This window comes from Oncorhynchus tshawytscha, linkage group LG24, assembly GCF_018296145.1.
Source record: "Oncorhynchus tshawytscha isolate Ot180627B linkage group LG24, Otsh_v2.0, whole genome shotgun sequence".
Classification (NCBI taxonomy): Eukaryota; Metazoa; Chordata; class Actinopteri; order Salmoniformes; family Salmonidae; genus Oncorhynchus; species Oncorhynchus tshawytscha.
This window is the reverse complement of record NC_056452.1, coordinates 17,381,999-17,406,737: the sequence shown is the minus strand read 5'-3', so window position 1 is coordinate 17,406,737 and position 24,739 is coordinate 17,381,999. Positions and strand designations below refer to the sequence as shown.

The 24,739-nt window shown below is 40.5% G+C and overlaps 1 protein-coding gene across 4 annotated transcripts in view; it reads left to right on the top strand.

The window, feature by feature from the left end:
• The window catches only part of vti1a (vesicle transport through interaction with t-SNAREs 1A), a 187,038-nt gene that overhangs the window by 8,602 nt on the left and 153,697 nt on the right, over nt 1-24,739 (top strand). For 2 of the 4 annotated variants that reach the window (XM_042305442.1, XM_042305444.1), the window contains exons 2-5: nt 817-875; nt 3,445-3,555; nt 17,664-17,741; nt 23,786-23,806. In XM_042305442.1, coding sequence (XP_042161376.1) covers nt 817-875; nt 3,445-3,555; nt 17,664-17,741; nt 23,786-23,806 — 269 coding nt within the window. The remainder of the gene's footprint in view (nt 1-816; nt 876-3,444; nt 3,556-17,663; nt 17,742-23,785; nt 23,807-24,739) is intronic. The other 2 variants (XM_042305443.1, XM_042305445.1) reach the window with 1 other exon arrangement.

Sequence of the window (24,739 nt, the reverse complement as noted above, 5' to 3'; positions counted from 1 at the left end):
TGCATTCGAGTGCTGAAAATCCATTTGCCAGGTTTCATTTACAATAAACGGACAATGTCAAAGTTTAAGATGTGTTGAATGTTTTTTTGAGTAGCTGTAGCTATGTCAAAGGCACTGAGAAATGACATTTTGTATCTGAACCAGTAATTAGAACAATCTGTCAACGTTTACCTCCAGACCTGTTTCACACATGATCCGAGCACTCGAGTAGGCCTACTCAAAATCATTTCTGTGAGAGTACTAGTACTCGAGTAGGCCTACTCAAAATCATTTCTGTGAGAGTACTAGTACTCGAGTAGGCCAACTCAAAATCATTTCTGTGAGCCTACTAGTACTCGAACACAAACATTCTTTCAGATGCCCATCCCTAGTTTCTACACATAACAAAATAAATTCAGCCAGAATTGAGAGATTACACAATCAGTTACAACATTCCATATTGAACTCTTATGGCCAAATGAGTTTCAAGTCATGATTTGCAATCGAAGCCTTTGGGTGAGCATAGAGCAGCGTTTTAGTCATTATTAGTGGGACTCCGAGTTGAGAGAATCTGGCAACCTACTAAAGCTGACATTTCTTTTTAAGTTGGTACGAGGTGTCTCGTTTCTCCTCTAACAAAAGCCAACAAAGGCCTTTTACACGTGGATAAATAAGACTTCAAATGTGGCTCAGCGTGCGGAGAGAATGTGTAAATATATCTTCAGATGCATTCTGGTGTGTGTGTTCAATCCCCCCGTCGCGGGGGAGTTGGGTTGTTGTCATAAAGCACTGCTTCTCTGTCGACTGATCAATATGTTTCTCCCGTTTCATTTTCAGAGGAGAAGACACAGCTGGTTCTAAATGTCGACAAACAGCTCGAAGAAGTCAGAGAGTTGGTACGTCTTTGATCAGTAATTTCCACTCCTCACATTAAAAGAAAATGTATAGTAATAATGCATTTGGAACAGGAAACAAGACAATTTCACCGGTGCACGAAGACAACGGCACCTGTGTTATCCTAACGGCGTCAGGACACGCACATACTTCACGTGGTGAAATGCTGTTCAGCACAATAACGGCGTGATGGCTTTTCGCTTTTAAGTGACACACCCGTGACACATTTCGAGCCATTATTTGGAGGAGGGAGTCTTCCCGTCATGTTTAAAAATTTAAGGAAGTGAACTAACGTGTAAATTGTCGACGTTGTTGTCTTGATTAGGCTTCTCCAAATCCACCTCAGAGTCTTGTCTCTCTGTAACGTTACCTCTAATGTACCCTACGTGACACTGTTGGGTCTGAACATGTCTTTAAAATGAAGACCCTTCAAATGGATTGCATCTTATTTATTTACCAAACTGCCTTTCTGTCAGAACTTTTAAAAAAAAATCTTTGATGAATGACCCGAAGAAGAGTAATGTGTCAGCAAATCAACATCGAAAAAGTTTTCGTGAGTGCTTCTGAAGTAGCTCATGTTGAAGTTTTGCTAGCTTGAGATTTCAGTTTAATCTTCAGAATCTCTTGTTGTTTTACAGTCCCCTCCAAATCCAAGTTGTGTGCTACGCTATTTTACTTTAATTTCTTTACATCAAACCTGTCTATGTATACAGTGCATTCAGAAATGATTCAGGCCCCTTCCTCTTTTCTACATTACAGCCTTATTCTAAAATGAATTAAGTAAAACATTTTCCTCATCAATCTACACATAATGCCCCATAATGACAAAGTGAAAACAGGTTTAGACATTTTTGCAAATGTATTAAAAATAAAAGACAGATACCTTATTTACATAAGTATTCAGACCCTTGAGACTATGAGACTCGAAATTGAGCTCAGGTGCATCCTATTTCCATTGATGGTCCTTGAGGTGTTTCTACAACTTGATTGGAGTCCACCTGTGGTAAATTCAATGAATTGAACATGATCTGGAAAGGCACACACCTGTCTAAATAAGGTCCCACAGTTGACATGGCATGTCAGGGCAAAAACCAAGCCATGAGGTGGAAGGATTTGTCCGTAGAGCTCCGAGCCCGGATTGTGTCGAGGCACAGATCTGGTGAAGGGTATCAAAAAAATGCATGCAACATTGAAGGTTCTCAAGAATATAGTGGACCCCATCATTCTTAAATGGAAGAAGTTTGGAACCACCAAGTTTCTTCCTAGAACTGGCCGCCCGTCCAAACTGAGCAATCGGTGGAGAAGGGCCTTGGTCAGGGAGGTGACCAATAACCCCATGGTCAATCTGACTGCTCCACAGTTCCACTGTGGAGATGGGAGAACCTTCCAGAAGAACAACCATCTCTGCAGCACTCCATCAATCAGGCCTTTATGGTAGAGTAGCCAGATGGAAGCCACTCCTCAGTAAAATGTTTATGACAGCCCGATTGGAGTTTGCCAGAAGGCACCTAAAGGACTCTGACCATGAGAAACAAGATTCTCTTGTTTGATGAAACCAAGATTGAACTCTTTGGCCTGAATGCCAAGTGCCACATCTGGAGAAAACCTGGCACCATCCCTACGATGAAGCATGGTGGTGGAAGCATCATGCTGTGGGGATGTTTTTCAGCGGCAGGGACTGGGAGACGAGTCAGGGTTGAGGCGAAAGATGAACAGAGCAAAGTACAGAGAGATCCTTGATGAAAACCTGCTCCAGAGCGCTCAGGACCTCAGACTGGGGTGATAATTCACCTTCCAATAGAACCACAACCCTAAGCACACAGCCAAGACGATGCAGAAGTGGCTTAGGGACAAGTCTATGAATTTCCTTGAGGGGCCCAGCCCCTCGAACATCTCTGGAGAAACCTTAAAATAGCTGTGCAGTGACGCTCCCCGTCCGACCTGACAGTTTGAGAGGATCTGCCGAGAAGAATGGGAGAAACTCCCCAAATACAGGTGTGCCAAGCTTGTAGCGTCATACCCAAGAAGACTCGAGGCTGTAAGCGCTGCCAAAGGTGCTTCAACAAAGTACTGAACACTTTTGTAAATGTTATTTCATTTATTTATTTTATAAATTAGCAAAACTTTCTAAAAAACGTGTTTTTGCTTTGTCATTATGCAGTATTGTGTGTAGATTGATATGGTGTGTGTGTGTGTATATGTTTATATTTAAAATCCATTTTAGAATAAGGCTGTAACGCAACACAATTTAAAACCAATTCTAGTGGTCTGAATAGTTTCCGAATGCACTGTACATTAAGTTCAACACTTCACATAAAATGTCCGTTAACAGTGTAGTCACCACATACTGAACAGACTACTTACTTAACAGTAAAGTGTACAATAAGTTGAGTTTAACAACAATCTTTAATTGAAAATCTGTTTTGACATATTTCCACAATTGTAGGCTACCCGGCTATAATTGCATAGTTTAGACCTATGTTCTAGCGAATTTTGCCAATATAATGTTATTTTTTTAATATATTTTTTTCCCATCTAATGGTGAATTAACTGGTTGATTGCTGGACCTAGATGGAGCAGATGGATCTGGAGGTGCGTGAGCTCCCCATCCAGAGCAGAGGCATGTACCAGAGCAGACTGAAGAGCTACAAGGGGGAGATGGACAAGCTGGAGAAAGACTTCGTGAGTACCCCACCATAACACCTCATTTGTCTTAGTGAATAGCTATGCATACTACTGACAGCCCAGCCCCGGTTACGTGCCTTGCTCAATGGAACATTGACACCTACTGATGGTCGTTTGACCTTTTGGTATGGCAAGAATGATCCTATCACACGTGTACTTGCATGCAGGTAAGCATGTGTATTTGTGTGCTTGTGTGTGTACTGTAAGTGAACGCCATAATGTACGCACAATGTACACCGGTATAGTTCTGAGCATACGTACACCTTCTAACATACGCTCACACTTTCCGAAACACACGCACTCGGACTGAAACTGAAGGTCATTGGCATGTCCGCTGTGGCTCATTTTTTTGGGGTCTGTTTTTGAAAAGCCCAAGTAGTATCCATAGGAGTGTGGGCTTGTGTTGATGCTTCAGAACATGGCCTTGTTTAGTCATTTATAAACTGCACCTGTCTGTCTAGAGCCCTCCACCGTACACATATCAAACCTTAATGAGGAATGAAGTGTTTTAACTTTAGTCACTTGCTCTTAACCCATATTTTAGGCTCCCTGTTTTACTTTCAAACATTACTCCCATTAGACGTAGAAATTGTGTTAAGGCCTCTCTTGGCTTTACTTTAAGGTTTTTCTTTGAGTGTGTTACATCTCTGAACTCTCTCTCAGCTTCCTTGGGATTTTTCATTTACCTGTGGAACTTCGGTATGCATCGTTCCACTAGATACCTGTGCGGATATTTAGCTTTTTCCATTCAAATGTAAAGGTAAACACCAGGCATCACGGTTAAAGCATTGACCAATGTGAACCGAAATAATCAACAAACGAACAAGCAAACACTGGGAAATTACAGGTGCCAGTGATCTGTGGCTCCACTCCTGAAAATCTGGGAGCTCAGATTACAGAGGAGGTCTCTCTAGTCTTTGAGAGGGCTCGCTTTCCTCGCCATGGGCATTTAATTGGCTGATGATTCATCTTTAGCTTCTCCTGTCTCGACACTTGCCGTGGTTAATTATCAAGCAATTAACACCTGCTGTGTTGGATATTACGGCTAAGTCGCATTCCTCACATTTTTGTCTGTGCTCTGCTATTTTGAGCGCATGCTATTAGATGCGAGGATACCCTTTGTCACCTTTTTAAATAGCCAACATTCTCATACATTAAGAAGAAGGAGAAGAGAATGGCCATTTTGGATATAAAAAATATTATTAATCACGTACCCTTTAAAGAGGAAAATATATAGTCCTCGTCACGTACCCTTCTGACAACTTTGCCTCTACCAGAAACCTGTACAGTGTGTTCATTTTAGTTTCGTAGAGGAGTCAGATTAAGGCTGGCCTTCTACCAAGCGCAATTTATTTAGGTGCTTTTTAATAATTGTGGATAGACTAGAACAAACCAACTTTAGTATTGGTTTTCATTTTGGTTCACTTACGATTGGCAAGCTGTGTCCACCTCAGCCTGTGTGAAACCCTGTTATATTGATAAACAATTTGTTTTGCTCTTAAAGTTTTTATTTTTTAGGGCAAAGGTGATGTGTATTTAAAGTGGGACCTCCCACTGCCCACTTTCCCCCAGGGTCCCTTTCAACTACCTGGTAAAGCTGTGACTTCCCCCAAAGCTGCTGATTTGTCCTCAAAAGTGCAAAATGCTTCAGCCTGGCCCGGCCTCTCACTTCTCTCTCACTCCTGCAGGCCATATTCGGGTACCCTGCACTAAAGGGTGCCCTCTCAATTTAAAAAAATAAAAAGCACAGTCTTTGTTGTGCTTCCCTGGGGTGTTTCCCCCTTAAACCCCATCCTCTCGTCCAGCCATGGTTTGAAGTCTTCACGCCACCAACGTGCCAGATTGAGCCCCACTTGTCTATGCCAGACGGGGCCAAGCCTGAACCCTAATAACCCGGCCATCCAGACGGATGAAAAAAAAAAAGAGAGCACGTTATCAGACGGTCATCCCGAAGGTGCATTTGTGATTTGTTTGTCGGCTTCATTTTGATAATAGAGGGGTCTTAAAGCCAGAGGACCCCTGCTGAGGGGCCTTGCATCAGGTAAAGGGGAGGCTGGCTCAATAGAACCCCCCCCTTCCGTTTGATAATGGGGATGCGTTCAAGTCAGGGGAAGCAGAATGACATGCCTCTTAGCGATGCCTTTGATCAGGCACAAGAGAGGCATAATGGAGGCTTCATTTAATGAAACCTATCGGGTAAACAGACCATCTTCAAAGGTAGCTCCAAAGTTTGTCCCTCCACCGGGAGGCTTGGTCCACAGACGTCTGTGGAGTCAGTGCCTTCAGAAAGTATTCATACCCCTTGACTTATTCTACATTTTGTGTTACAGCATGAATTCAAAATGGATTCAATGGATTTCTTTCTCTCACAATACCCCATAATGACAGAGTGAACATGTTTTTAGATCTCATTTACTTAAGTATTCACACCCCTGATTCAATACATGTCAGAATCACTTTTGACAGCGATTACAGCTGAGTGTCTTTCTGGGTAAATCTCTAAGAGCTTTCCACACCTGGATTGTTCAACATTTGCACACTATTATTTTCAAAATTCTTCAAGCTCTGTCAAATTGGTTGTTGATCATTGCTAGGAAACCATTTTCAGGTCTTGCCATAGATTTTAGTCTAAACTGTAACTCGGCCACTCAGGAATATTCACCATCTTCTTGGTAAGCAACTCCGGTGTATATGTGGCCTTGAGTTTTAAGTTATTATCCTGCTGAAAGGTGAATTCATCTCCCAGTGTCTGGTGGAAAGCAGACTCAAATGGATTTTCCTCTAGAATTTTGCCTGTGCTTAGTTCCATTCTGTTTTTTTTTTTTTTTTTTTTTTTTTTTTTAATCCTGAAAAACTCCCTAGTCCTTAACGATTATAAGCATACCCATAACATGATGCAGCCACCACTATGCTTGAAAATATGGAGAGTGGTACTCAGTAATGTTTTGTATTGGCTTTGCCTCAAACATAAGTTTGTATTCAGGACAAAAAGTGTTTGTTTTGGTAATGTTTTATTCTGTACAGGCTTCTTTCTTTTCACTCTGTCAATTAAGTTAATATTGTGGAGTAACTACAATGTTGTCGATCCATCCTCAGTTTTCTCCTATCCAATAAACTGTTTTAAAGTCACCATTGGCCTCGAGGTGAAATCCCTGAGCGTTTTCCTTCCTTCCTCTCTGACAACTGTGTTAGGAAGGACGCCTGTATCTTTGTAGTGACTGGGTGTATTGATACACCATCCAAAGTCGAATTAATTACTTCACCACTCTCAAAGGATATTCAATGTCTGTTTGGTGCCCTACTTTGCCAGGCATTGGAAAACCTCTTTGGTTAAATCTGTGTTTGAAATTCACTGGCTATAACAACAAAATGTGGAAAAAGACGGGGCTGATAATACTTTCTGAAGGCACTGTAAATACACTCGGCGTCCATTTTGGCTGTGCTCAGACTACATGGGCTATTGGTGACAACTGAGAGATGGGCATAATACATTTATAAACCTTTGTGTAGATATTTGAGTGTTTTCCCTTGAAACGTGACTGTTTTAAAATGTCTCAGAAGTAGCCTATAAACAAAGTAAATGCTTGACAACGCTTTAGTGTCAAGCTTTAGGTTTCAGAATATAAATTGAGAATATATAGCTTTTCTACCTTGGGATTTCAGTGGGCCAAAGTGTCCAACATGAATTTACTCGAAGCTGTCTTCCCTCTTAGCTGACACCAGATGGCGATATTGTTCAAAGAATTTGGGCCAAGTTGAGTTATCTGGTAGAGGTGATATTGATAAGCACGCATGTCGATCAGAAGAGCTTCTCCTGCTAAAAGAGCTGCTTCTTATCACTGTGCCCTCCTCTGACCTTGTCTCGTCTGTGAAACTTGGAGATGGAAGTAGTGAACAGTTTGTTGACATGCAGGTCCTAGACTCTTAGCTGTTCTTTGGACAGAACAGTGTGTTTGTCTGTCTGCTGGAGTATATTTTTTACCCCTTAGAAAATTGTCTCCAAACATCGTAAAATGTTATTTCCTAACCTAGGTAGATATTTGTTTTTATCTACATTTTCCCACACATTGACTGTTATTCTTAGAATGTTAGTTATTTCTATTTCGTTTTTGAACCTCTTTGGTTTACAAAATATGCTTTTGATAAAGTTCATCTTGGTTCGACAACAGCTGTTAACAATTGTCAATTATAGAATGATTCACATTTTTCAACCTCAATTTCTGCAGGGTGCACAGTCAAGAAAGTATCAATGGTATGAATACTGCTGCAAATTATATTTTGTCTGAATTTTCGAAAAGGATAAAAAACAAAAAAACAATGACTTACCACAGATAAATTATAGTTCTTAATGAATGACTATTTAATGTCTATTGAAGGCTGTAATTCTGTTGACAGTGACAATAATGAAGACATTGGACATAAACATTTTTTTTTAATGAATTCACTCAATTACAATTGAAGTGGAAAGCCTACAATTCCTTCGCAGTGGATTTTAAAGTGAGGAGGCACGACGATAAGATCTGTTTTTCCTGCCCAGATTATGACACACAGAATGTAGGTGGATCGTGACAAACACCTTTAGACTGAATGGCTTCCAGTTTCTATCCAGGGAGATAATTAACACATTCCCAAAGCGTTTATCGAGTCAACTAGCCTTGAAATATTGAACAGTTTATTCACCTGATAGTCGGATGAATGGAATTAAGAGCCGCCTTCTGCACCAATCCCAAATGTGTAACAGCTTTTTCATATTTCCTAGTCTCTTAAGTGATTATTAATGACCTTTTTAAGTGGAAAAATAAATAATTTAATAAACGCTTTCTGTCAGGGCAAATATTGAGTGCTGTAGCTATGCAATGAGCACCTTGGACCCTTTAGTGTAGCCAATTGTGTAAAGGGGAAAATGCCTCAGATAAAACGCTCGACAATCTAGGGCAACTTGGAAATTATTTGGCCTTGATCTAAAATGGATTAAAAAATTGGCAAATTCCTCTCTGTACTGTCCATTGTGTATCATTGAGCACAGTTCAAGACGCCTCGATAGGTCTGTCGACAGAATCGGAACTGCCTAAAGTCTCGCATAAAGCAATAACTAACTTTATTTCGGTTCCAAACCCAGCAGTACTGAGCTGTTTCTCAAAGGTCATTCATGATTGTTTGTTTTTATGACTTCACTTTTTTTTGGATACTTTTAAAATATGTGAATTTAGTCCGTTTATTACATGTATAGGCTGAGTAAAACTGGCTAATATCCTTTTTCCTGAATGGGGGATATGTTTTTAAACCTGTCCATGATACCTTCCATCGTGTGTGATTTTTGAGATATTCATTCATGGCCAAGTCACGGTCATGGAGACTAGAACCTTTTGATACATGAAGTTCCTGAAGTTCATGATGGGCTCAGTTGGGAATCTAAGGGAGGAAAAAACGGTCAAAAGTTTTTGTAAGGACATTAATGGAATGTCCTGCTGCCCTTTCAAAGCGTCATCCAGAATTCTTCACTTTGAATGGAAGATGCTTCATAATTAGCGTATTTCATATAGGTTTGACGGGATATTCTACGAGGACTGTACTTAGTGCTGCTTATGGCACAGTGCCATTGTAATCCAGTTTGGAGGTTCTGTGTCATTTGCCCCCTATCCTCCATTACAGCGACTTCTACAAACAAAACATGACAGACCAACATTAGCTGGCTGTTAGACACTATAAATCTCCTTAAATTGTCTCGTCTGCGCTTGTCGCCATGAAACATTTGAGTCTTCGTTGTGTACCACTAAGGAGTTAATGCAGATGGTGGTTTAAATGTTGGGTTGTTTAACAAGCCATCAATAGCGCCAAAGTCCAGTCTCGCACCCAGATTAAAAAGATCAGATTTCTTATGGAAGTCGCCCGGATTGAGGGGATTGTTTTCTCTCTTTCCTCTGAGCCCAATGCAGATTTAAGATGTAAACAAATCTATATTTGTCTCAGCTTATGAATTCCGCCTTTTATTTTGAAGATGTTCCACACGGCAGCTCTTCCTCAAGCTTCTTGTGGATTGTCAGTTGAAAATACTTGTTGTGTTATTTTAGACACAAAGATGGGGCTTGCTGCCTCTAATGGATCAGCATCTATAGTCTCCTTGTTGGATGAGTGTGTTTATGGTTTAGATGTAATGTAAGGGTGGTGGTGGAACGGGTGAAGGACTGAGTCACCAGAAGGAGAGAAGATGGTTCTCCTACCAGGAGACACAGGAACTGAAGCATCGAGTAATGGCAGTACAGTGTTCTCTGCCCGCGTGATAGTCAACCAATCACAGTGGTCAAAAAAACGATGTAAGTGATAGAAACATTTGTAATGAATCTGTTTTAATTTGTCAATGATGAGTGGGGTTCTTCTGTTCTGAGACGATCAATGGGTGGTATTTAACAAGAACATGCATTCCTAAATTCCCTAACAAATATTTGTAATGGTCCGTATATTATGTGTGTGAATAGGACTGGTTGTTTGTGTATTCAACGACACAATCCTTTCCTTTCACTTATCTTGGGATCCTCTCCAAAGTGGGATAAGTCACCCTTCCACAGACAGTGATCAGTACCTGGATTTGTCTGCCTGAAGTAAGGGCCTCGCAGGTCCTCTCTGTCCTCAGGGGCCTATGTGATTGATTGAGTGACTTGACTGAGAGGAGTCGGAAGATAGTGGGGGGGCAGAGACATGTGAATATAATAGCACCCTTCCCCCTCCTCCCAGTACCCCCCCCCCTCCTTGTTTCAGAGCCCCGAGCCTGTCCCATAAACCAGAAGTGACATGTGACACCCGCACCCAAGTGATGCATTGACTGACAAGCGGGACCAGAATAGGTGACACCGATTTGTTTTAAATTTGTCAGACTGGCTTAAGTATATAAAAGTCATGAAGTATTTATGAAATGCCTTATGAATTGATCTAGTAGGCTTGAACTTTGACATCCCCAGTTTTCCCTGACACTCAGTGGGTTTTCCCCAATTAGCTCAATGTGTTTACCCTGGGATGAAATTTGTAAATGGAAACAAAGTTTCCCCCTATCAAATTGCATTTCCCTTTCTCTGGCTTAAGTGCTTCTAAATGAGGAGCGTGCAAAAGAAAAACCAACAGCTTTTGGTCTTTGTGACCGACAATTGTTTAGTTTCTCGTCTGGTTCGGAAGCCTGCTGAGGAATCTTGCTGTGGCCTTGATCAGAATTACACTGGAGTGTAGAGTATGAATTAAGGATTTATTTATTTACCCCTGGCCTCTATCAGTGCATCAACTCACACCTCTATATCCATAAGGGAATCACTGCATTCTCCACCTACCAACCACTATCTAATGCAGCAGTCAACATACATGGGTCAGGTATTGATATTGCTTAAACTGTGTATCTACTATGCATGTTAATGTGCCCTAAGACTAGCCCTGGCGAACGTAACAGCACATACTCTAGGGGTGAGTATCTGACGTTGGCGATTTCCATGTGATAGAGGTGTACAAGACCCTCGTCGGCCCTCAATTGGCAGTTTCTCAAAGTTTGGACAACTGCTCTGAATTCCAACACAAAACCTGTACTCTCCCATAGAGCTGGTAAGTGTCTAGGAAAGTTCACAAGGGAACATGTTGGATTGGCTCTGCTGGAAGGTGCCTACGCACCTCCTCTGCATTAGGGTACGAGGAGGTGTGGTTTATATGTCCAATATACCACAGCTAAAGGCTGTTCTTAGGCTCAACACGGAGTGCCTGGATACAGCCCTTAGCCCTGTTATATTGACCATGTAACACAAACCCCTGAGGTGCCTTATTGCTATTATAAACTGGTTACCAGCATAATTAGAGCAGTTAAAATACATGTTTTGTCATACCCGTGTTATACTGTCTGATATACCACGGCTGTCAGCCAATCGGCATTCAGGGCTCAAACCAGCCAGTTTATAAATAGATTTATAGCGTTAATGATGTGTCTAAGCCTCTATGCCTGATGCTCTGTTCTTATGGTAATGAGGGAGGCATTCAGTTCAGACAATGGTCACGTTACTCTGAAGAAAAGCGAGGGACAGGGGACGGTCGTCTTCTATGCATTTCCATAGACGAACGCAGTTGGACGGACATGCGCGCACACACATTTTGTCTACAACAATATATTATGGGTCCATATCTCTTCCTTTGTGTCTAGCTTTCAACACTTTTAGATAACACTCTGAGAATAGACATCAAACAAAGATGAATCATAAATCGAGGTCAAAAGAGAACCCTCTCCAAAGCGGAGAAAGGGTTAAAAGTGAAGGTCTTCTTCAAAAATAAAAAAAAAGAGAAAAAAAGAGACATTTGCGCGAAAAAAAAATAGAAAGTTATTCTCAGTGGAGGGTTCAGTGAACCATATGTAGCTAGCCACAGGCTAATGGGCCGATTGGTCCCTAGCTCGCCAGGTATCCCGCACCGTACGCCTCCCGCAACCACCTACCCATACATGCACTACCTCATCACCCCCCCCTCGTGCCGAAATCCCTCCTCCATTTCCCTCTAATCTCACCTTTTTCTCTGGCGCTGACCTGAGGAGGCCCCCTTTATTCCCCACTGCACGCCAGAAGCCAGCGTTGTGATCCGAGCGGGCCCCGCTCTGGTTCCTCTCGCCCGGCTGCCTCCCCGACGGCTCTCCTCTATTGATTTCTGCACCGCTGTCTGTGTGTTTGCACCGCCGATGCCCGGGCCCCGGCTTTTCTCTCCCCTCATACAGCCTGGGATTCATGCACTGGGAGAAGGAGAGAGAGAGAATGGGGAAAAATAAATAGAGAGAGAGCGAGAGGAAACCAGGCCTTTGATTTTTCATTAGAACTGCTTCCATATTTTAATATTGGGTTTAATCGGCCCTCATGCCTTAAAGAAATAACCATTTGAGACGGTTCCCCCGGCCAGCAAAAAGTATATGGAGATTCTTCAATCAAATCCCCTGGAATTCGCTCTTTTGTTTAGAGTTCAGTTGCGATCCTTTCTCTCCTATCTCGCTCGCCCACTTGCTTTGCGGTTACAGTCGTTAGGCTTATTGACAGATCTTGGCTCTATTTAACAATAGAAAGGACTTTGACAGGGAAGTCTAGCACACGCATTACAGTCGTGGAAGAAGGAACCATCCCCATCATAACAATGTACCGTTAAAGAAAGGCTATCCCCTGAGATCACATCTGCACAGTGCAATATGTAATGATCTGTAACATTATGTAATACTATGTTCTATCAATATTGTATCATTCTGCTGGGTTAAGTATAGATCATTTATTTAATCAATACATTTCGACGTTAAAAGTGTGATTTTTGACCCATTTTTCTTTACATGTCGATTGTATTAGTGTTTATGGACACACTATTATTTCTTGCTGAGATGACATGAAGGCCCTTTGAGTGTACGTTGTCATATGGGGCAAATCCTCCGCCAGCCCAGTTTAAATGTGTTCTAGTTCCACTATTGTCTTGTTTTCCTTGATAATTTGAGATTGTGTCTTTTTTCTATTGGAGCTCATTTGAGACTCCTTTAGTCTTTTATAGCTGTGAAACATAATGCCTTGTCTGTGTTCAAGACACAAAAGCACCAACCTGTGCGTTAATGAGAGGCTCCATGCTGGTTTCTAAGGCTTGGCTTCCCCACTACTGTTGGAGTCATATTAAGAGGAGAACACACACACACACACACAGGCCAGTGAACACACACACACACAAACACGCGCCCATGCCCGTACAGACAAAGGAGATTTTTCTCACACACACACACACACACACACACGTACAGACAAAGGAGATTTTTCCTACACACACACACACACACACAAACAAACACAAGGCCCTTTATTCCACATAAACACTCACAAGTACACACAGTCTCTGATGATAGACAAGAGTAGTGGATTTGATGACACTAAAGAGCAGAAACAAAACAAAGGCACAGAAAACCCCTCCATCACAATTGTCGCCGCTTTCCTTTATCTGATGATATATCTAACACACAAAAAAGAAGCACTTAGTTAATTGAACAACCTCTGCCAATTTGTTTGTCTTAAAAGAGTGGAGGAGATGTGAAAACAACAGTTGTGTGTGTGTGTGTGTGTGTGTGTGTGTGTGTGTGTGTGTGTGTGAGAGAGCTGTTCTTTGTGCCAGTGAAGTGTGTTAACCCCCTGCCAGGATGAGATGCGTTATCGATGCTGCTGTTGTGCCTGCTTAAAGGGCTCGGCTTCCTTTTAACGCCACACCACACTCCACCACCTCTGCCCCCACTGCTGGGGAAACTAGAAAAGAACTACTGTCACCGGTCCACAACATCACCTGGGAGCATATCATAGGGACGCAGTGATCGGAACTAGGAAGTGATGTCGTGTTTCAGCGTTTGTGCACTTGTGTAGTGTTTGTCCATTTCGGAGCCATGATTTATTCATGTTTTAATAGGATATTAATGACAGTACTGTAAAAAATAATTTAGGGTTATTATTACATATATTTTTGAGTAAAAATAGTTTTAAGACTGTGTGAAATGTTTTATTCCAAGCCACTTCCTCTTCAACAGGATGTGGACCTGATTAGTAGCAAATGAAAGGTTAAATGCCAATTTGAAGCTGAGTCGTGACAAAAGTGCCATTAAGTTAAAAAAATATATTTTAAAAATGGCCAGCCGCTCTCCTACTGGTGAGAAAGATGTAATGAAGCACGCTTTTGTAAATTAAATATCGTTAATTACTCTTCACGCCATGCCACCAGCCGTGTGCTCGGGGTGACAATAAAGAGGGGGAAAAGTGGAGGGAAAAGCGTCTGCAGAGTAACTTCAGGGCCCCTCATTACACTCTTCCTCTGGGTATTTTTATGCCTTTTATATCCCATCTAATGAACTGTTTACATTTTTCAGCTTTCCAGGCACCACAATTATTTGCACGACCCTGCGTCGCTTGTGGCAACAGGCATAGAGAGGGGAGTGCATTTGGGAGGCCCCAAAAAAACGTGTTTACAATAAAGATCAGTTTATTTGCTTTTAAATGATTCAGATTTAGTTTTAAAAGGAGAACTTTTGAAGACATTTTTAAGTGACTAATGTCCATTGGGTCTATAAAGGAAGGGTGTTTAAATGATTGTCTAATGCCTGTTTATGTAGGTTGTTTGTGATTTTGTTTATTTTCCCCCTTTTTACTTAAAATGAATGATATATCAGTAAATATCTAGACATTCGTGCATGTACCTAAAGAGAACACGTTCATATTTATTTCAGAATTGCATGAATATAATTTCCAGCTTGTGTTGTTCTTGATTAGCATATCTTACAGTACTAGGAGTTATTATGCATATATAGTTACGTTTTGATGGGTTGAAGAAACTCTTCTCATGTCGACGTCAAGAGGTGAGACACGTGTGTTTCTGACAGAACACCAGTACATCCGTCTCACACTTGACGAGCCGTGTAGAGTTTAAAGGCAGGCGGAACACTTTGCATAAAGTTAAGATGGATCTTTGTTTTTTTTTTTTTTTTTTTTTGTGCTTCCGGCAACAGAAGCAAATTTTCACCCAAAGATTAGAAAAAGTGACAAAAGAAAAAAACGTTCAAAAGGATTTAAAAAAAAAGATTTTCTCTGTGGCAATAAGGTATCTTATGGAAGTGCTCCTCCTCGCCTGTTTTCATGTTGTTTTAGACATTTTAATCTTCACGCATAAACTAGAATGAGGGACTTTCAATCAACATATTGTCTTTCTCAACTTATTTTTTCTTTTATTATTTCAATACATATATTTAGAGAACAATTTTGTTTTTTATTTTGGGAACAACCCTAGTTATTACAGATTCTGATCTACCCTGATCAAATATAAAGATCTTCATTACATTATTCTCACTAGTGGAACATATATATAACACAATATTATCAAATGAAGACTACATCCGTTTATTTAAATTTAAATTTAAATTTTGCAAAACACCCCAACCGGTAATCAAAGTCTATCAATGGGTGAGGCAGTCAATATTGCACAGCTGCTCTTGTTTCACATCAAATGAACAGGGAATAATCACTCTAAGGGTTATGGTTTGTTTTCCAGAGGGGGAATTCAAAACCACAAGTAAATGGGTAGGGAGAAGCAACAATCTCTGGTTCAGTAGCATTCTGAGTTCTTTTTATTTTCATGTTTCATTTGCGTTGCGTTCACCGCGGAAGCTGTTGATACTCTCGGTGGCAACAAACAGCCATTTGGAAATGCCCCCAAAACTGTGTGGGTTTGAAGAAGACATCAGTCTCTGCGTACTAAAATCAAGCCTTCTCCCAGGCATCTCGTCTCAATTACTAGCAACCCGTCATTCCCCTAAGTTACACTGCGGCTCTTTAAGATGACGCTCCACTAAAATGACACATGTGGGTGTTATCCCGGCAGAACACGACTCTACGCTGTGTACCCGGTTGATGTTTTATTGTCTTTGTACTCGTACTAACAACTGAAAAAACCCATACCGTAACTTTGTCACAACCTGTAACCTGTCAATTCTTAAGAAAGGGTTAATTATACCACCAGTTAAAAGTAGATGTAATCCTATCCAAAATCTCTTAATGATGCGTCTGCTTTAGTTTGATCAATAATAGGTTGTTCACGACACATAAATGATACAATAGATACTAAAGTGTTTTAACATGATGATGTAAATGATGAATATTGTATCATTCTGATTGTGATGGCATTCCATCGTGTTTGTGCGTATGCTATGCCGGTGCTGTGTTTTTGATTTGGTCACAGTAATATCCGCTCTTCCCCGCAGTCATTCCTTTGGTGGTTCACGCAGGTCCCCGTGGCTCAGTTGAAGCCTTTAGAGACTGTGTTTGTTTTGCTGCTTCTCTTTATCAAATATATATTTTTATATATATATATATATATCATTTATTTATTTCTTCGCTTGTCACCCTGGTCAGTCATATTCCCAGACATCTCAGTAATTATTCCTCAGGCTGTGGCCCTCACTGTCACAATAGGAAGACAAATCACTTTCCTGATGGTCTGTTGGTGGCTGTCCACTCACTGGTCAAGTTTACTAGGAAAAAAAACAACAACGGGGTGTCAAATATACTTATATTTCGGTACTTTATTTATTTATTTTCCCCCCTATTTTTTTATTGAACCTTTTTTATTTAACAAGGCAAATAATTTCAATGAATGGTAATAGACATATTTCTTTGATAAAACATACTGTAGCACTGTTGGACATGTACATTAGAAACCTCATTGAACTTCTACATACAAATTCTAAAAAGGAAATGGACGAAATAAATGGGAAAATTCTTGTACATGTGGTGAAAGCAGGAGTCCCCAAAGATCTTATGTACCGATATGTTATTTTCAGCTCAATATTTCCTAGTGTATTTGATTTTGCTCTCCTCCCACGGCCCACATAGAACTCCTGTCAGGGCGTTCTGAGAAGGAGGCTTTAGTTAACAGTCTCTCTTTCCGCTGGTGTGCATTTAGTTTGGAGGGCATTTGAAGAGGGTGCGTTTCTCTTTTAGTGTCTGTAAACAAGCGCTACACAGCGCCTGGTCCTTCAGCGTCGGAGGTGGCACACAGTGAAGAGTGCGTGTGGAAATGTGCGTGTCGGGAATGTTTGTCTTTTTTGGACATGGCGTTCCTCCCCCACCCCTTCTGAAGGGGTGCAAGGGGAGAGCGAGAGGGAGCTCAAATCTGATGGAACGCCGATGGGTGATGAATTATTCCCTGTCTAAGTCCCAGCATCTGCCTTATCACAGAGCCTGCCACTGCACTGTGCTGACAGCAGTGGCAGCCCCCAGAAAAGATTTAGCGCTGACAAGTGATACTTTCCTTATACGTCTCCCGGCCCCTGCCCCAGTGCCGTAGTTGGTTTTATTCTTCGGATTGTGTTGATTTAAGTGTGGAAAGGGGGGCATCTCTACAATTTCAGTGGTACAAGATCACCTCCACGCACACAAACACACACACTGCAGGTGCATGTGCTTTTTTTGACATTCTGGTCCATTAGGGGGCTCTCGTGCTTAAGAAATACCTGTTATGTTTTTCCAAGGAAACTCCACTAAGGCTTATTTTTTCTCCTCTGTTTTCTCTTTCTCTCTTCTGTCTTCCTCCTCCCCTTGCAGAAAAGGTCACGTATCGCCTACAGTGATGAGGTGCGGAACGAGCTCCTGGGGGAAGACGCTGGCTCCTCTGAGAGTCAGGTAAGGTGCTAATCAGGTCCCGCCAGTCCCTAGTATGGGTGGCTGGTCCCCGGGTGAGGAAGGGTCAGTGCCTCACGGGGCCTCTCCCAGGGCCACCAGGGCCACTGCAGCATTGGCAACAAGTCATGTGGAAGGAACACTGTTTAATGCAAAGCTGCCCAGGGTTTGAATGGGCTCCAGGCCTGGGTCCAGCGTCTGGGCAGCGCCAGATTGCTGCCCCCCCTACACACACACACACAGCTGTTCTCCAGCCGTCTGTGTACTTATCCTCTAAAAAGATCCTCCGCACGCACACACACTCACCTTTAAACACAATTGTGGTAACCACACAGCACGGACAATCCGAATAAATAGGATTCCCAGGTTCAGTGTTTGTTTATAAGCATTAGTGTCAAAAAGTCACTGAAATGTTTGCTATTTTACTGGCTACGTGTCGCTATACAACCTTTTGTTCAGTAATATTGAAAATGTAGTTTGATGAAAGATCGTAATTCTGTAGTTGAAAATATAATAAAATTAATGAGAAGATGTATTTTGAATTTTGTAATGAACATTGAAATGTTATTGCTGTTTTATCACAACTATGATTAAGTTTGGTTCATAAACAACAGATAAAAAGCTAATGAGCCATATTTCTTCCATTGTCCCAAAATGCTAAGACAATGCAGTGAACAATCCTTTCAAAGACGGTATTGATTCATTCATATTGAATATGAGAGGAGAAAACAAGCATCTGAAATACTGATCTTAATTGCCCAAAATATGTCACATGTTCTTCAAACTTGTGTTGTTTGGAATTATGTCTGAAGTGCTGTATCAAAAAAGCAGGCCATCAACAGCTACGCAAACCATCTTTTTAACACTTGAGACACACTGCCTAACGCTTACCTGCGCAGCTGCACCTCACAGCACTGACCAGTGTGTTTTCTTGACTAATCCTCTATTATCTTGTCAACTTTGCAATAGTTGCTGTGTGTCTCAGTCATACACATAAACAGAGGGAGAAATACATACAAAGTACTGAGGGACTAAACGTGCAAGTGTAAGTACAGTTAGATGATCTGAGCAGAGCTAAATAAAGTACAGGTTATTAGTTGCGTTCTTATTACCATTTTATTGATGACCTGTGAGCTGCACATCTTACAGACATACCGTATGTATCGCCATCCCTTATTATACATTCATATGCGTATTCCCTGCAAATTAGTGAGATGCGTAAAGTGACTCTGACATTTTATACAGAAGTCGGAAGTGGATTTGCTGCCAGGACTGTCACATTCAAGACAGTGATGGTTCCTATCAAAATCTTTTCAAAGGCAAAAGGGAGAAAAATACGACCCACATTTCAAATATATATATTTCCCTTTCATTAAATACAATTGATGATGAACCCCATTATTTAAATAATTATTCATAGGCCTAAGAATATTTATCATAGGAAAATAATTTGTTTAAAGAATGGAAACACGCCGACCGATGAGTTAATCTAGAAGTACAATTTAAGATGCATGCATTTTAAGATGTTTTCAGTCTTATGCTGCTCTGTTTAACAATTATATTATTCTTTTAAATATACATTTTTAAGGTAATTGAATTTGTCCAGCATTCAAGCACTTGAAAAATTCAGATTTTTTTGTAGAGGCTGACATGTCAAGAGAACTTAAGGTCTACAGAATGTTTTAGTAGTTTTAATTCTAATACACTGTTTTCTCATTCACCTTCCATTTTTCTCAAGTGATTCAATATCCCCAAGACAAGGACGACCGGAAATCAAGGGGAGACAAATTGTCCTTGAACCAGAGAAAAAAAGTCCACATCTAGTTACACATTATACATGTATATAAGCAAATTAAAATTGAATAGAAAGTACAAGTTATTCCAAAATAAACGGCAGGTTGGTGTTTTATTATCATTAATCTTGACCTGGAGGCAGCTCTGCAGAGTGGTCACTAGCTAGCACAGCCACAAAGTCATAATATCATTATTTTAAACCTAACCCCTAACATTTTTACGTGTCATATTTATTTTGATCTTGACTAACTCCTCTGAACCCGGCCAATGACAAGCATCCTCATAACATGATGCTGCCGTCACACTACTTGAAAATAGAGGTTTCTCTCTGTTGTTTTGTATTGCATTTGACCCAACCCTGTAGTTTTTAATTTAGGCCAAAAAGTATATTTATTTGCTGTGTTATAGGGTTTTATTTTTCTGCGGGACAATTACACAAATATTTATGTTAAAGATACACCAGAATGGCTTTCCAAGAGGGGCTGGGTGTTCCTGAGTGGTCTAGTCTCAGACTTGACTTAAATCTGCTTTTGAAAAATCAGAGACAAGGTTTAAATATTGCTGTCCGTCAATGATCCTCACCCAAAATGTACTGAGCCTGAGCAATTTTGAAAACAACAATGGATATACTGTATCTTGCCCTAAGAGTTGTGCAAATAATCTTAATGAAAAGGTTACAAAAGGATGACTGCCAAAGGTGCTTCCACAAAGTATTAATTCAGGGGGTGATATTTCAGTTTTTTTTATAAATGTTTTGTTAATTTGGAAAATGTTCTATAACTTTCTTTCACTTTGGACATGTGGAGTAGGTTGTGTAGATTAAAATTTTAAGGCAGCAAAATGTGAAACAAAGTTGAAGGCTGTGTAAAATTTCTATAGGCCTTCAGTAGTTGCTTCAGAACCTTAAATGCTCAAAGCATAACATTTGTACTTTATAAGTTGAGTCGATCAGAATTGTAATGTTTTTACATTGTAAAACAAAATAATTTTTCTCACACACACCTACATAGTTTTTTAAATGAAAATATTTTCATCTCATTTCTATTTTAATAACTTCTGGAGATAACACACGACTTGGTCTTGCTGTGAGTGGAGTGCTCGGAACTTCAGTTTATTTTTTTTATTGAACGAAGCGGGAGCGAAAGAGAGGATGGGGAAAAGATGGAGGAGCTGGGGCAAGTCGGTCAATTTAATTCCTGACGATCTGAAAGAGGTCAGGATCATTTCATATAGCCCTGGCTGAGCAGATCATTACCAGTCGCAAATCTGTTCGTTACATGGCAAGGTTTTCTAGCTAAGTACATAGGGAGCTGTCATAAGTTCTAAAAATGACGTGTTGGCCCTGCGATAATGGCTAAAGGACGATTTAATAGAGTTCGGCATTTATTCGTTATCTGTACGCGGGCAGAGACCAAAATGGCGTTATCACACTTTTTTTTTTTTAATAACGTGGTAGTCTACCGTTGCACATTCCCCCCCATTCTTTCTCACTCGGCATGCAATTCACACAATCCGAGACACACACACACACACACACACACACACACACACACACACACACGGTCTACCCCACACACAGTAGCTAGCGCACACACATTTTTCGCACATGAACACTCTACGGAATAGTTTCGATTTCAGTCACAGCAGAAGGCTTGGCCACGAGATTGCGCTGGTTTGAGCCGGCATGGACCAGATTTTACAGGCTACAAAGGAAGCAGATTACCACTTGTATCGAATTCCGTATTGAATGAAAAAAATCTTTGTTTGAAAAATCTGCTGATTATCATAACAGAAAAATTGCAGCAGTGCAATTTTGAATACTGGCTGGCATTAAAAAGAAATGAGGAAAGGCATTCACGGAGGCGTAATTATAACATTTACAATGTTCTGTGTTTACCACTTTCTCTGGAGCAAAGCTAGCGTTGTGGGTTACTTTTTAAAAGAATGGATGCCAAAGAAAAATACATCTATATGGAGAAAAAAAGGGAACGCCAAGCACAAAACCCCTTATATAGTTTCAGCAAATCCTCCACGAGGACTTCCAATCGGCCAAGCAGCACAAATAAGATAGAACAACTTTTGTTTGGTCCTCCATTGAATTGGACGGCAGGGCTGCGGCGTGTGATCGGCGGCGGCTCTGGCTGGCCTGTTCAAATCCTAAATAGCCACATGTGTAGTTTTAAACTTTGGCCCCCTCAATAAGGCATTCAACGCAGGCGGTTGTGACCTTCGAAATAATGGACAGTTTCCAGGCTGCAAAGTGGCCCTTTTTCTCACCGAAAGAAAGAGGGAAGAAAATCGTATTTCTTTGCAATGTTTAAAAAATAAAAATAAACATTTGTTAGCCTGTCTGTTGCTGCCGAGTTCCCCAAGGCAAGATCTCTCTAAAATGCAACTCTCAGCACACACAAATAAAGCTTTTTTACTTTTAGGTATATTTCATTTAACTCCTTTTATTTCATTCTGTCACTCGAGGGATTCTATATCGCTTGATAGTGGTGCAGTGCTACATTATTTCTCTGACCTTTTTTTAAAAATGTTCTTCAGATTTGCCCTTCCATGGTGTTTAACTTTTTTAAACTCAGAATTACGATATTTAATGATTATATATAAAATACATATTTGTAATTGGAAATCTTTTTATAATTCAATCGGGGAAAGCTTACTAAAAGTATATATGTTTCTAAACATCAATCAGACATGTAAAAAAAAAAAAAAAAATCCACCCTAATTCAAAGCATAATATTTATTTTGTATATTTAAATAAATTCACTTTTTAAGGTTAATTGTCTACAAATAACCATATTATAGATTTTTTTTACTGAACAGTGACAATAATATTGATGGTACCACTCCAGATATGACTGTTTAATTTTCTTACTCTCTCCAATACTAATAGTCATCCGTCAGAGTACAACGTTACACTGACGTAATTGTGCTTACATTTCTCATCAATGTTTGCCGACTGGGTGGCTGCTTCCTTGTTTAACTCTTCGGTGTGAGTGCCTTTCAGAGGAGCCTGTTATTCTTGACGACTGTGGCCACGACAACCAATAGTTTTACATCAATCCTACCACCAAGGCTTTTTCTTTCTTCTCAACCGTCAAGTTCATCATTTCTGATCCAAGTCCTCCTACCTCTTTTGTGATATCATAGCAAATGATTTCAAACTAGCAAAATTCAAAATGACCACCACATACAAAGTGAGATGAGAGGAAAGTCATGTATCCCTGAGCCTCCCTTCAGATCTGCTAACCTTTAATCTCACCCAAGAAATCGAGATTTAAAAGAGAATCAGCTGCAACGGCTAACAAATGAAGAAACTTGTTCTTCCCCTCCTCTACCAAATCATGTTGCGTTCACATGATAAGCCCCCTCTTCATGACGTTCCCCGACATGAAGAGCAGGTTGTGGAAAGCGTCCTTTTTTTAGTTGTGATAAAACTCCAGTTGAATTGTTGTTATAGAAAGTAACAACAATGGTAACAACAATATCTTCTATTTACCTATTTCTATTTCACATTCTCTTTCATCAAAAACGAATAACTAATGCAAAGATTCATTTTTCATGTCCCCCCCGGTAACGGTTGTCCTGATAATAAGCTCCACCGTTATGTATGTATGTGTGTATGTATGTAACTAACACAGGCGCCCTCACACGGGTATGCATACATAATCCACACAGCAGTCGTCTGTACTGAGGTACATGAAATATTGTGACAATATGTCACCATTGATGGACACATTGCCAACAATGGAATGGTTCTACATTTCTACAATGTAGAATTAAAAAGGCATATCTCAATACGTTTTGTATTATCTCCCTGGGATCCTGCATCGGGATATATAGATATGTGTATATTATTCCCTCATTTAAACTTCTATGCACACTGTACTCAAACTGTATTTTCCTACTGTACAGAGTGGGATCTAGAATGTCTTTGCCATAAGTCCTGTGATGCGACTTCCTCGACGTTGCTAGTTTAGACACTGCGAGGCGAGCAATCCATTCCCTCTCGTTGTCTCATGTGACAGCGAGAGAACGTGATCTTAGCTTTTTCCGAAAAGTCTGTGCAAGTCTCGTGTTGAGCGTCGTTTAATGTGCTTGTCTGTGATTTCCAAACGCTGAACATGCAAGCCGATAAATGGTCAAGGTTAATTCTTTACCCGGCCGCATGATCTGCTTCCTGCCATGTCTTTCCTTTTCATCTTCCCCTCCCTCTCTCTCTCTCTCTCTCTGCTTTCACGTGGCAGTTGATCAAGTTACGTGAAGAGGTAAGTTCCTCTATGGCTATCCTGTTTTTTTTTTATTCCTTTCCATCTGAATATCTTTATGCCCTCATCTCTGCAGCCTAAAGGCCAAGGCTGTTTTCTGAGGTTCTTATGAGCCTCGGTGTATAAATTCAATGAAATGTATTTTCTGTACAAGCCTGAAAAGGTATTATTTCTGATAGTACACTCTTTATAAAGCACATATTGATAAAAAGGCAGGGATAAAGGACACTGCTGAAGGGTTAAACCCCAGAAGGCCCGCCCACTATTTCACCAGATAACTCTCAATGTCTTTATGCTCAGCAATCATGGCTGCTCAATATCACCCGGAATTAGGGAATTCTGCATTTGTCCCTTAAATAGCACTTACTGTAAGCCTTGTGTAGTCGGGATGTAGTAGTAATGCTATAGTAGTTTTTGTATTTGTTATTGTAAAAAGATGGAGTGATCGGTTATCAGTATAATTATGATATTTTATATAGGGAATATTTCAATGTAATCGATGAATACATTCTGGATTGGTTATTTTGTCATTTTTATTATCACTTCATCAAAGGAAAGCGAAGTTCATGTACTGTAGCAATACGACACTTTGAAACGTCTTTGAAGGCTGAAAATAATCTTTGCTCAGGTTTCTATTCTCCATCTTTTGTGTTTCTATTGGCTTGTACAGTACATGTCTTTGTTGCGTTTGTGATATGGCTTTGTGTCAAATGTTGCCTGAGGAAGCTTTTATGTAATGTCGTCATAGGGGGGATCTCCTATCTGCTATCCTCGCACAGCAATCTAGCACCATCAGCCCAACACTATCTTGATGCGACCCCCCCCCCCACCGTTACATCACCGCCATGCTACACCTTTCCCCATAGAATACTGTTGAATAGACACAATGCTTGGTTTTTATATTAAAATACCGACAGTAGAGGGGCTTGGATG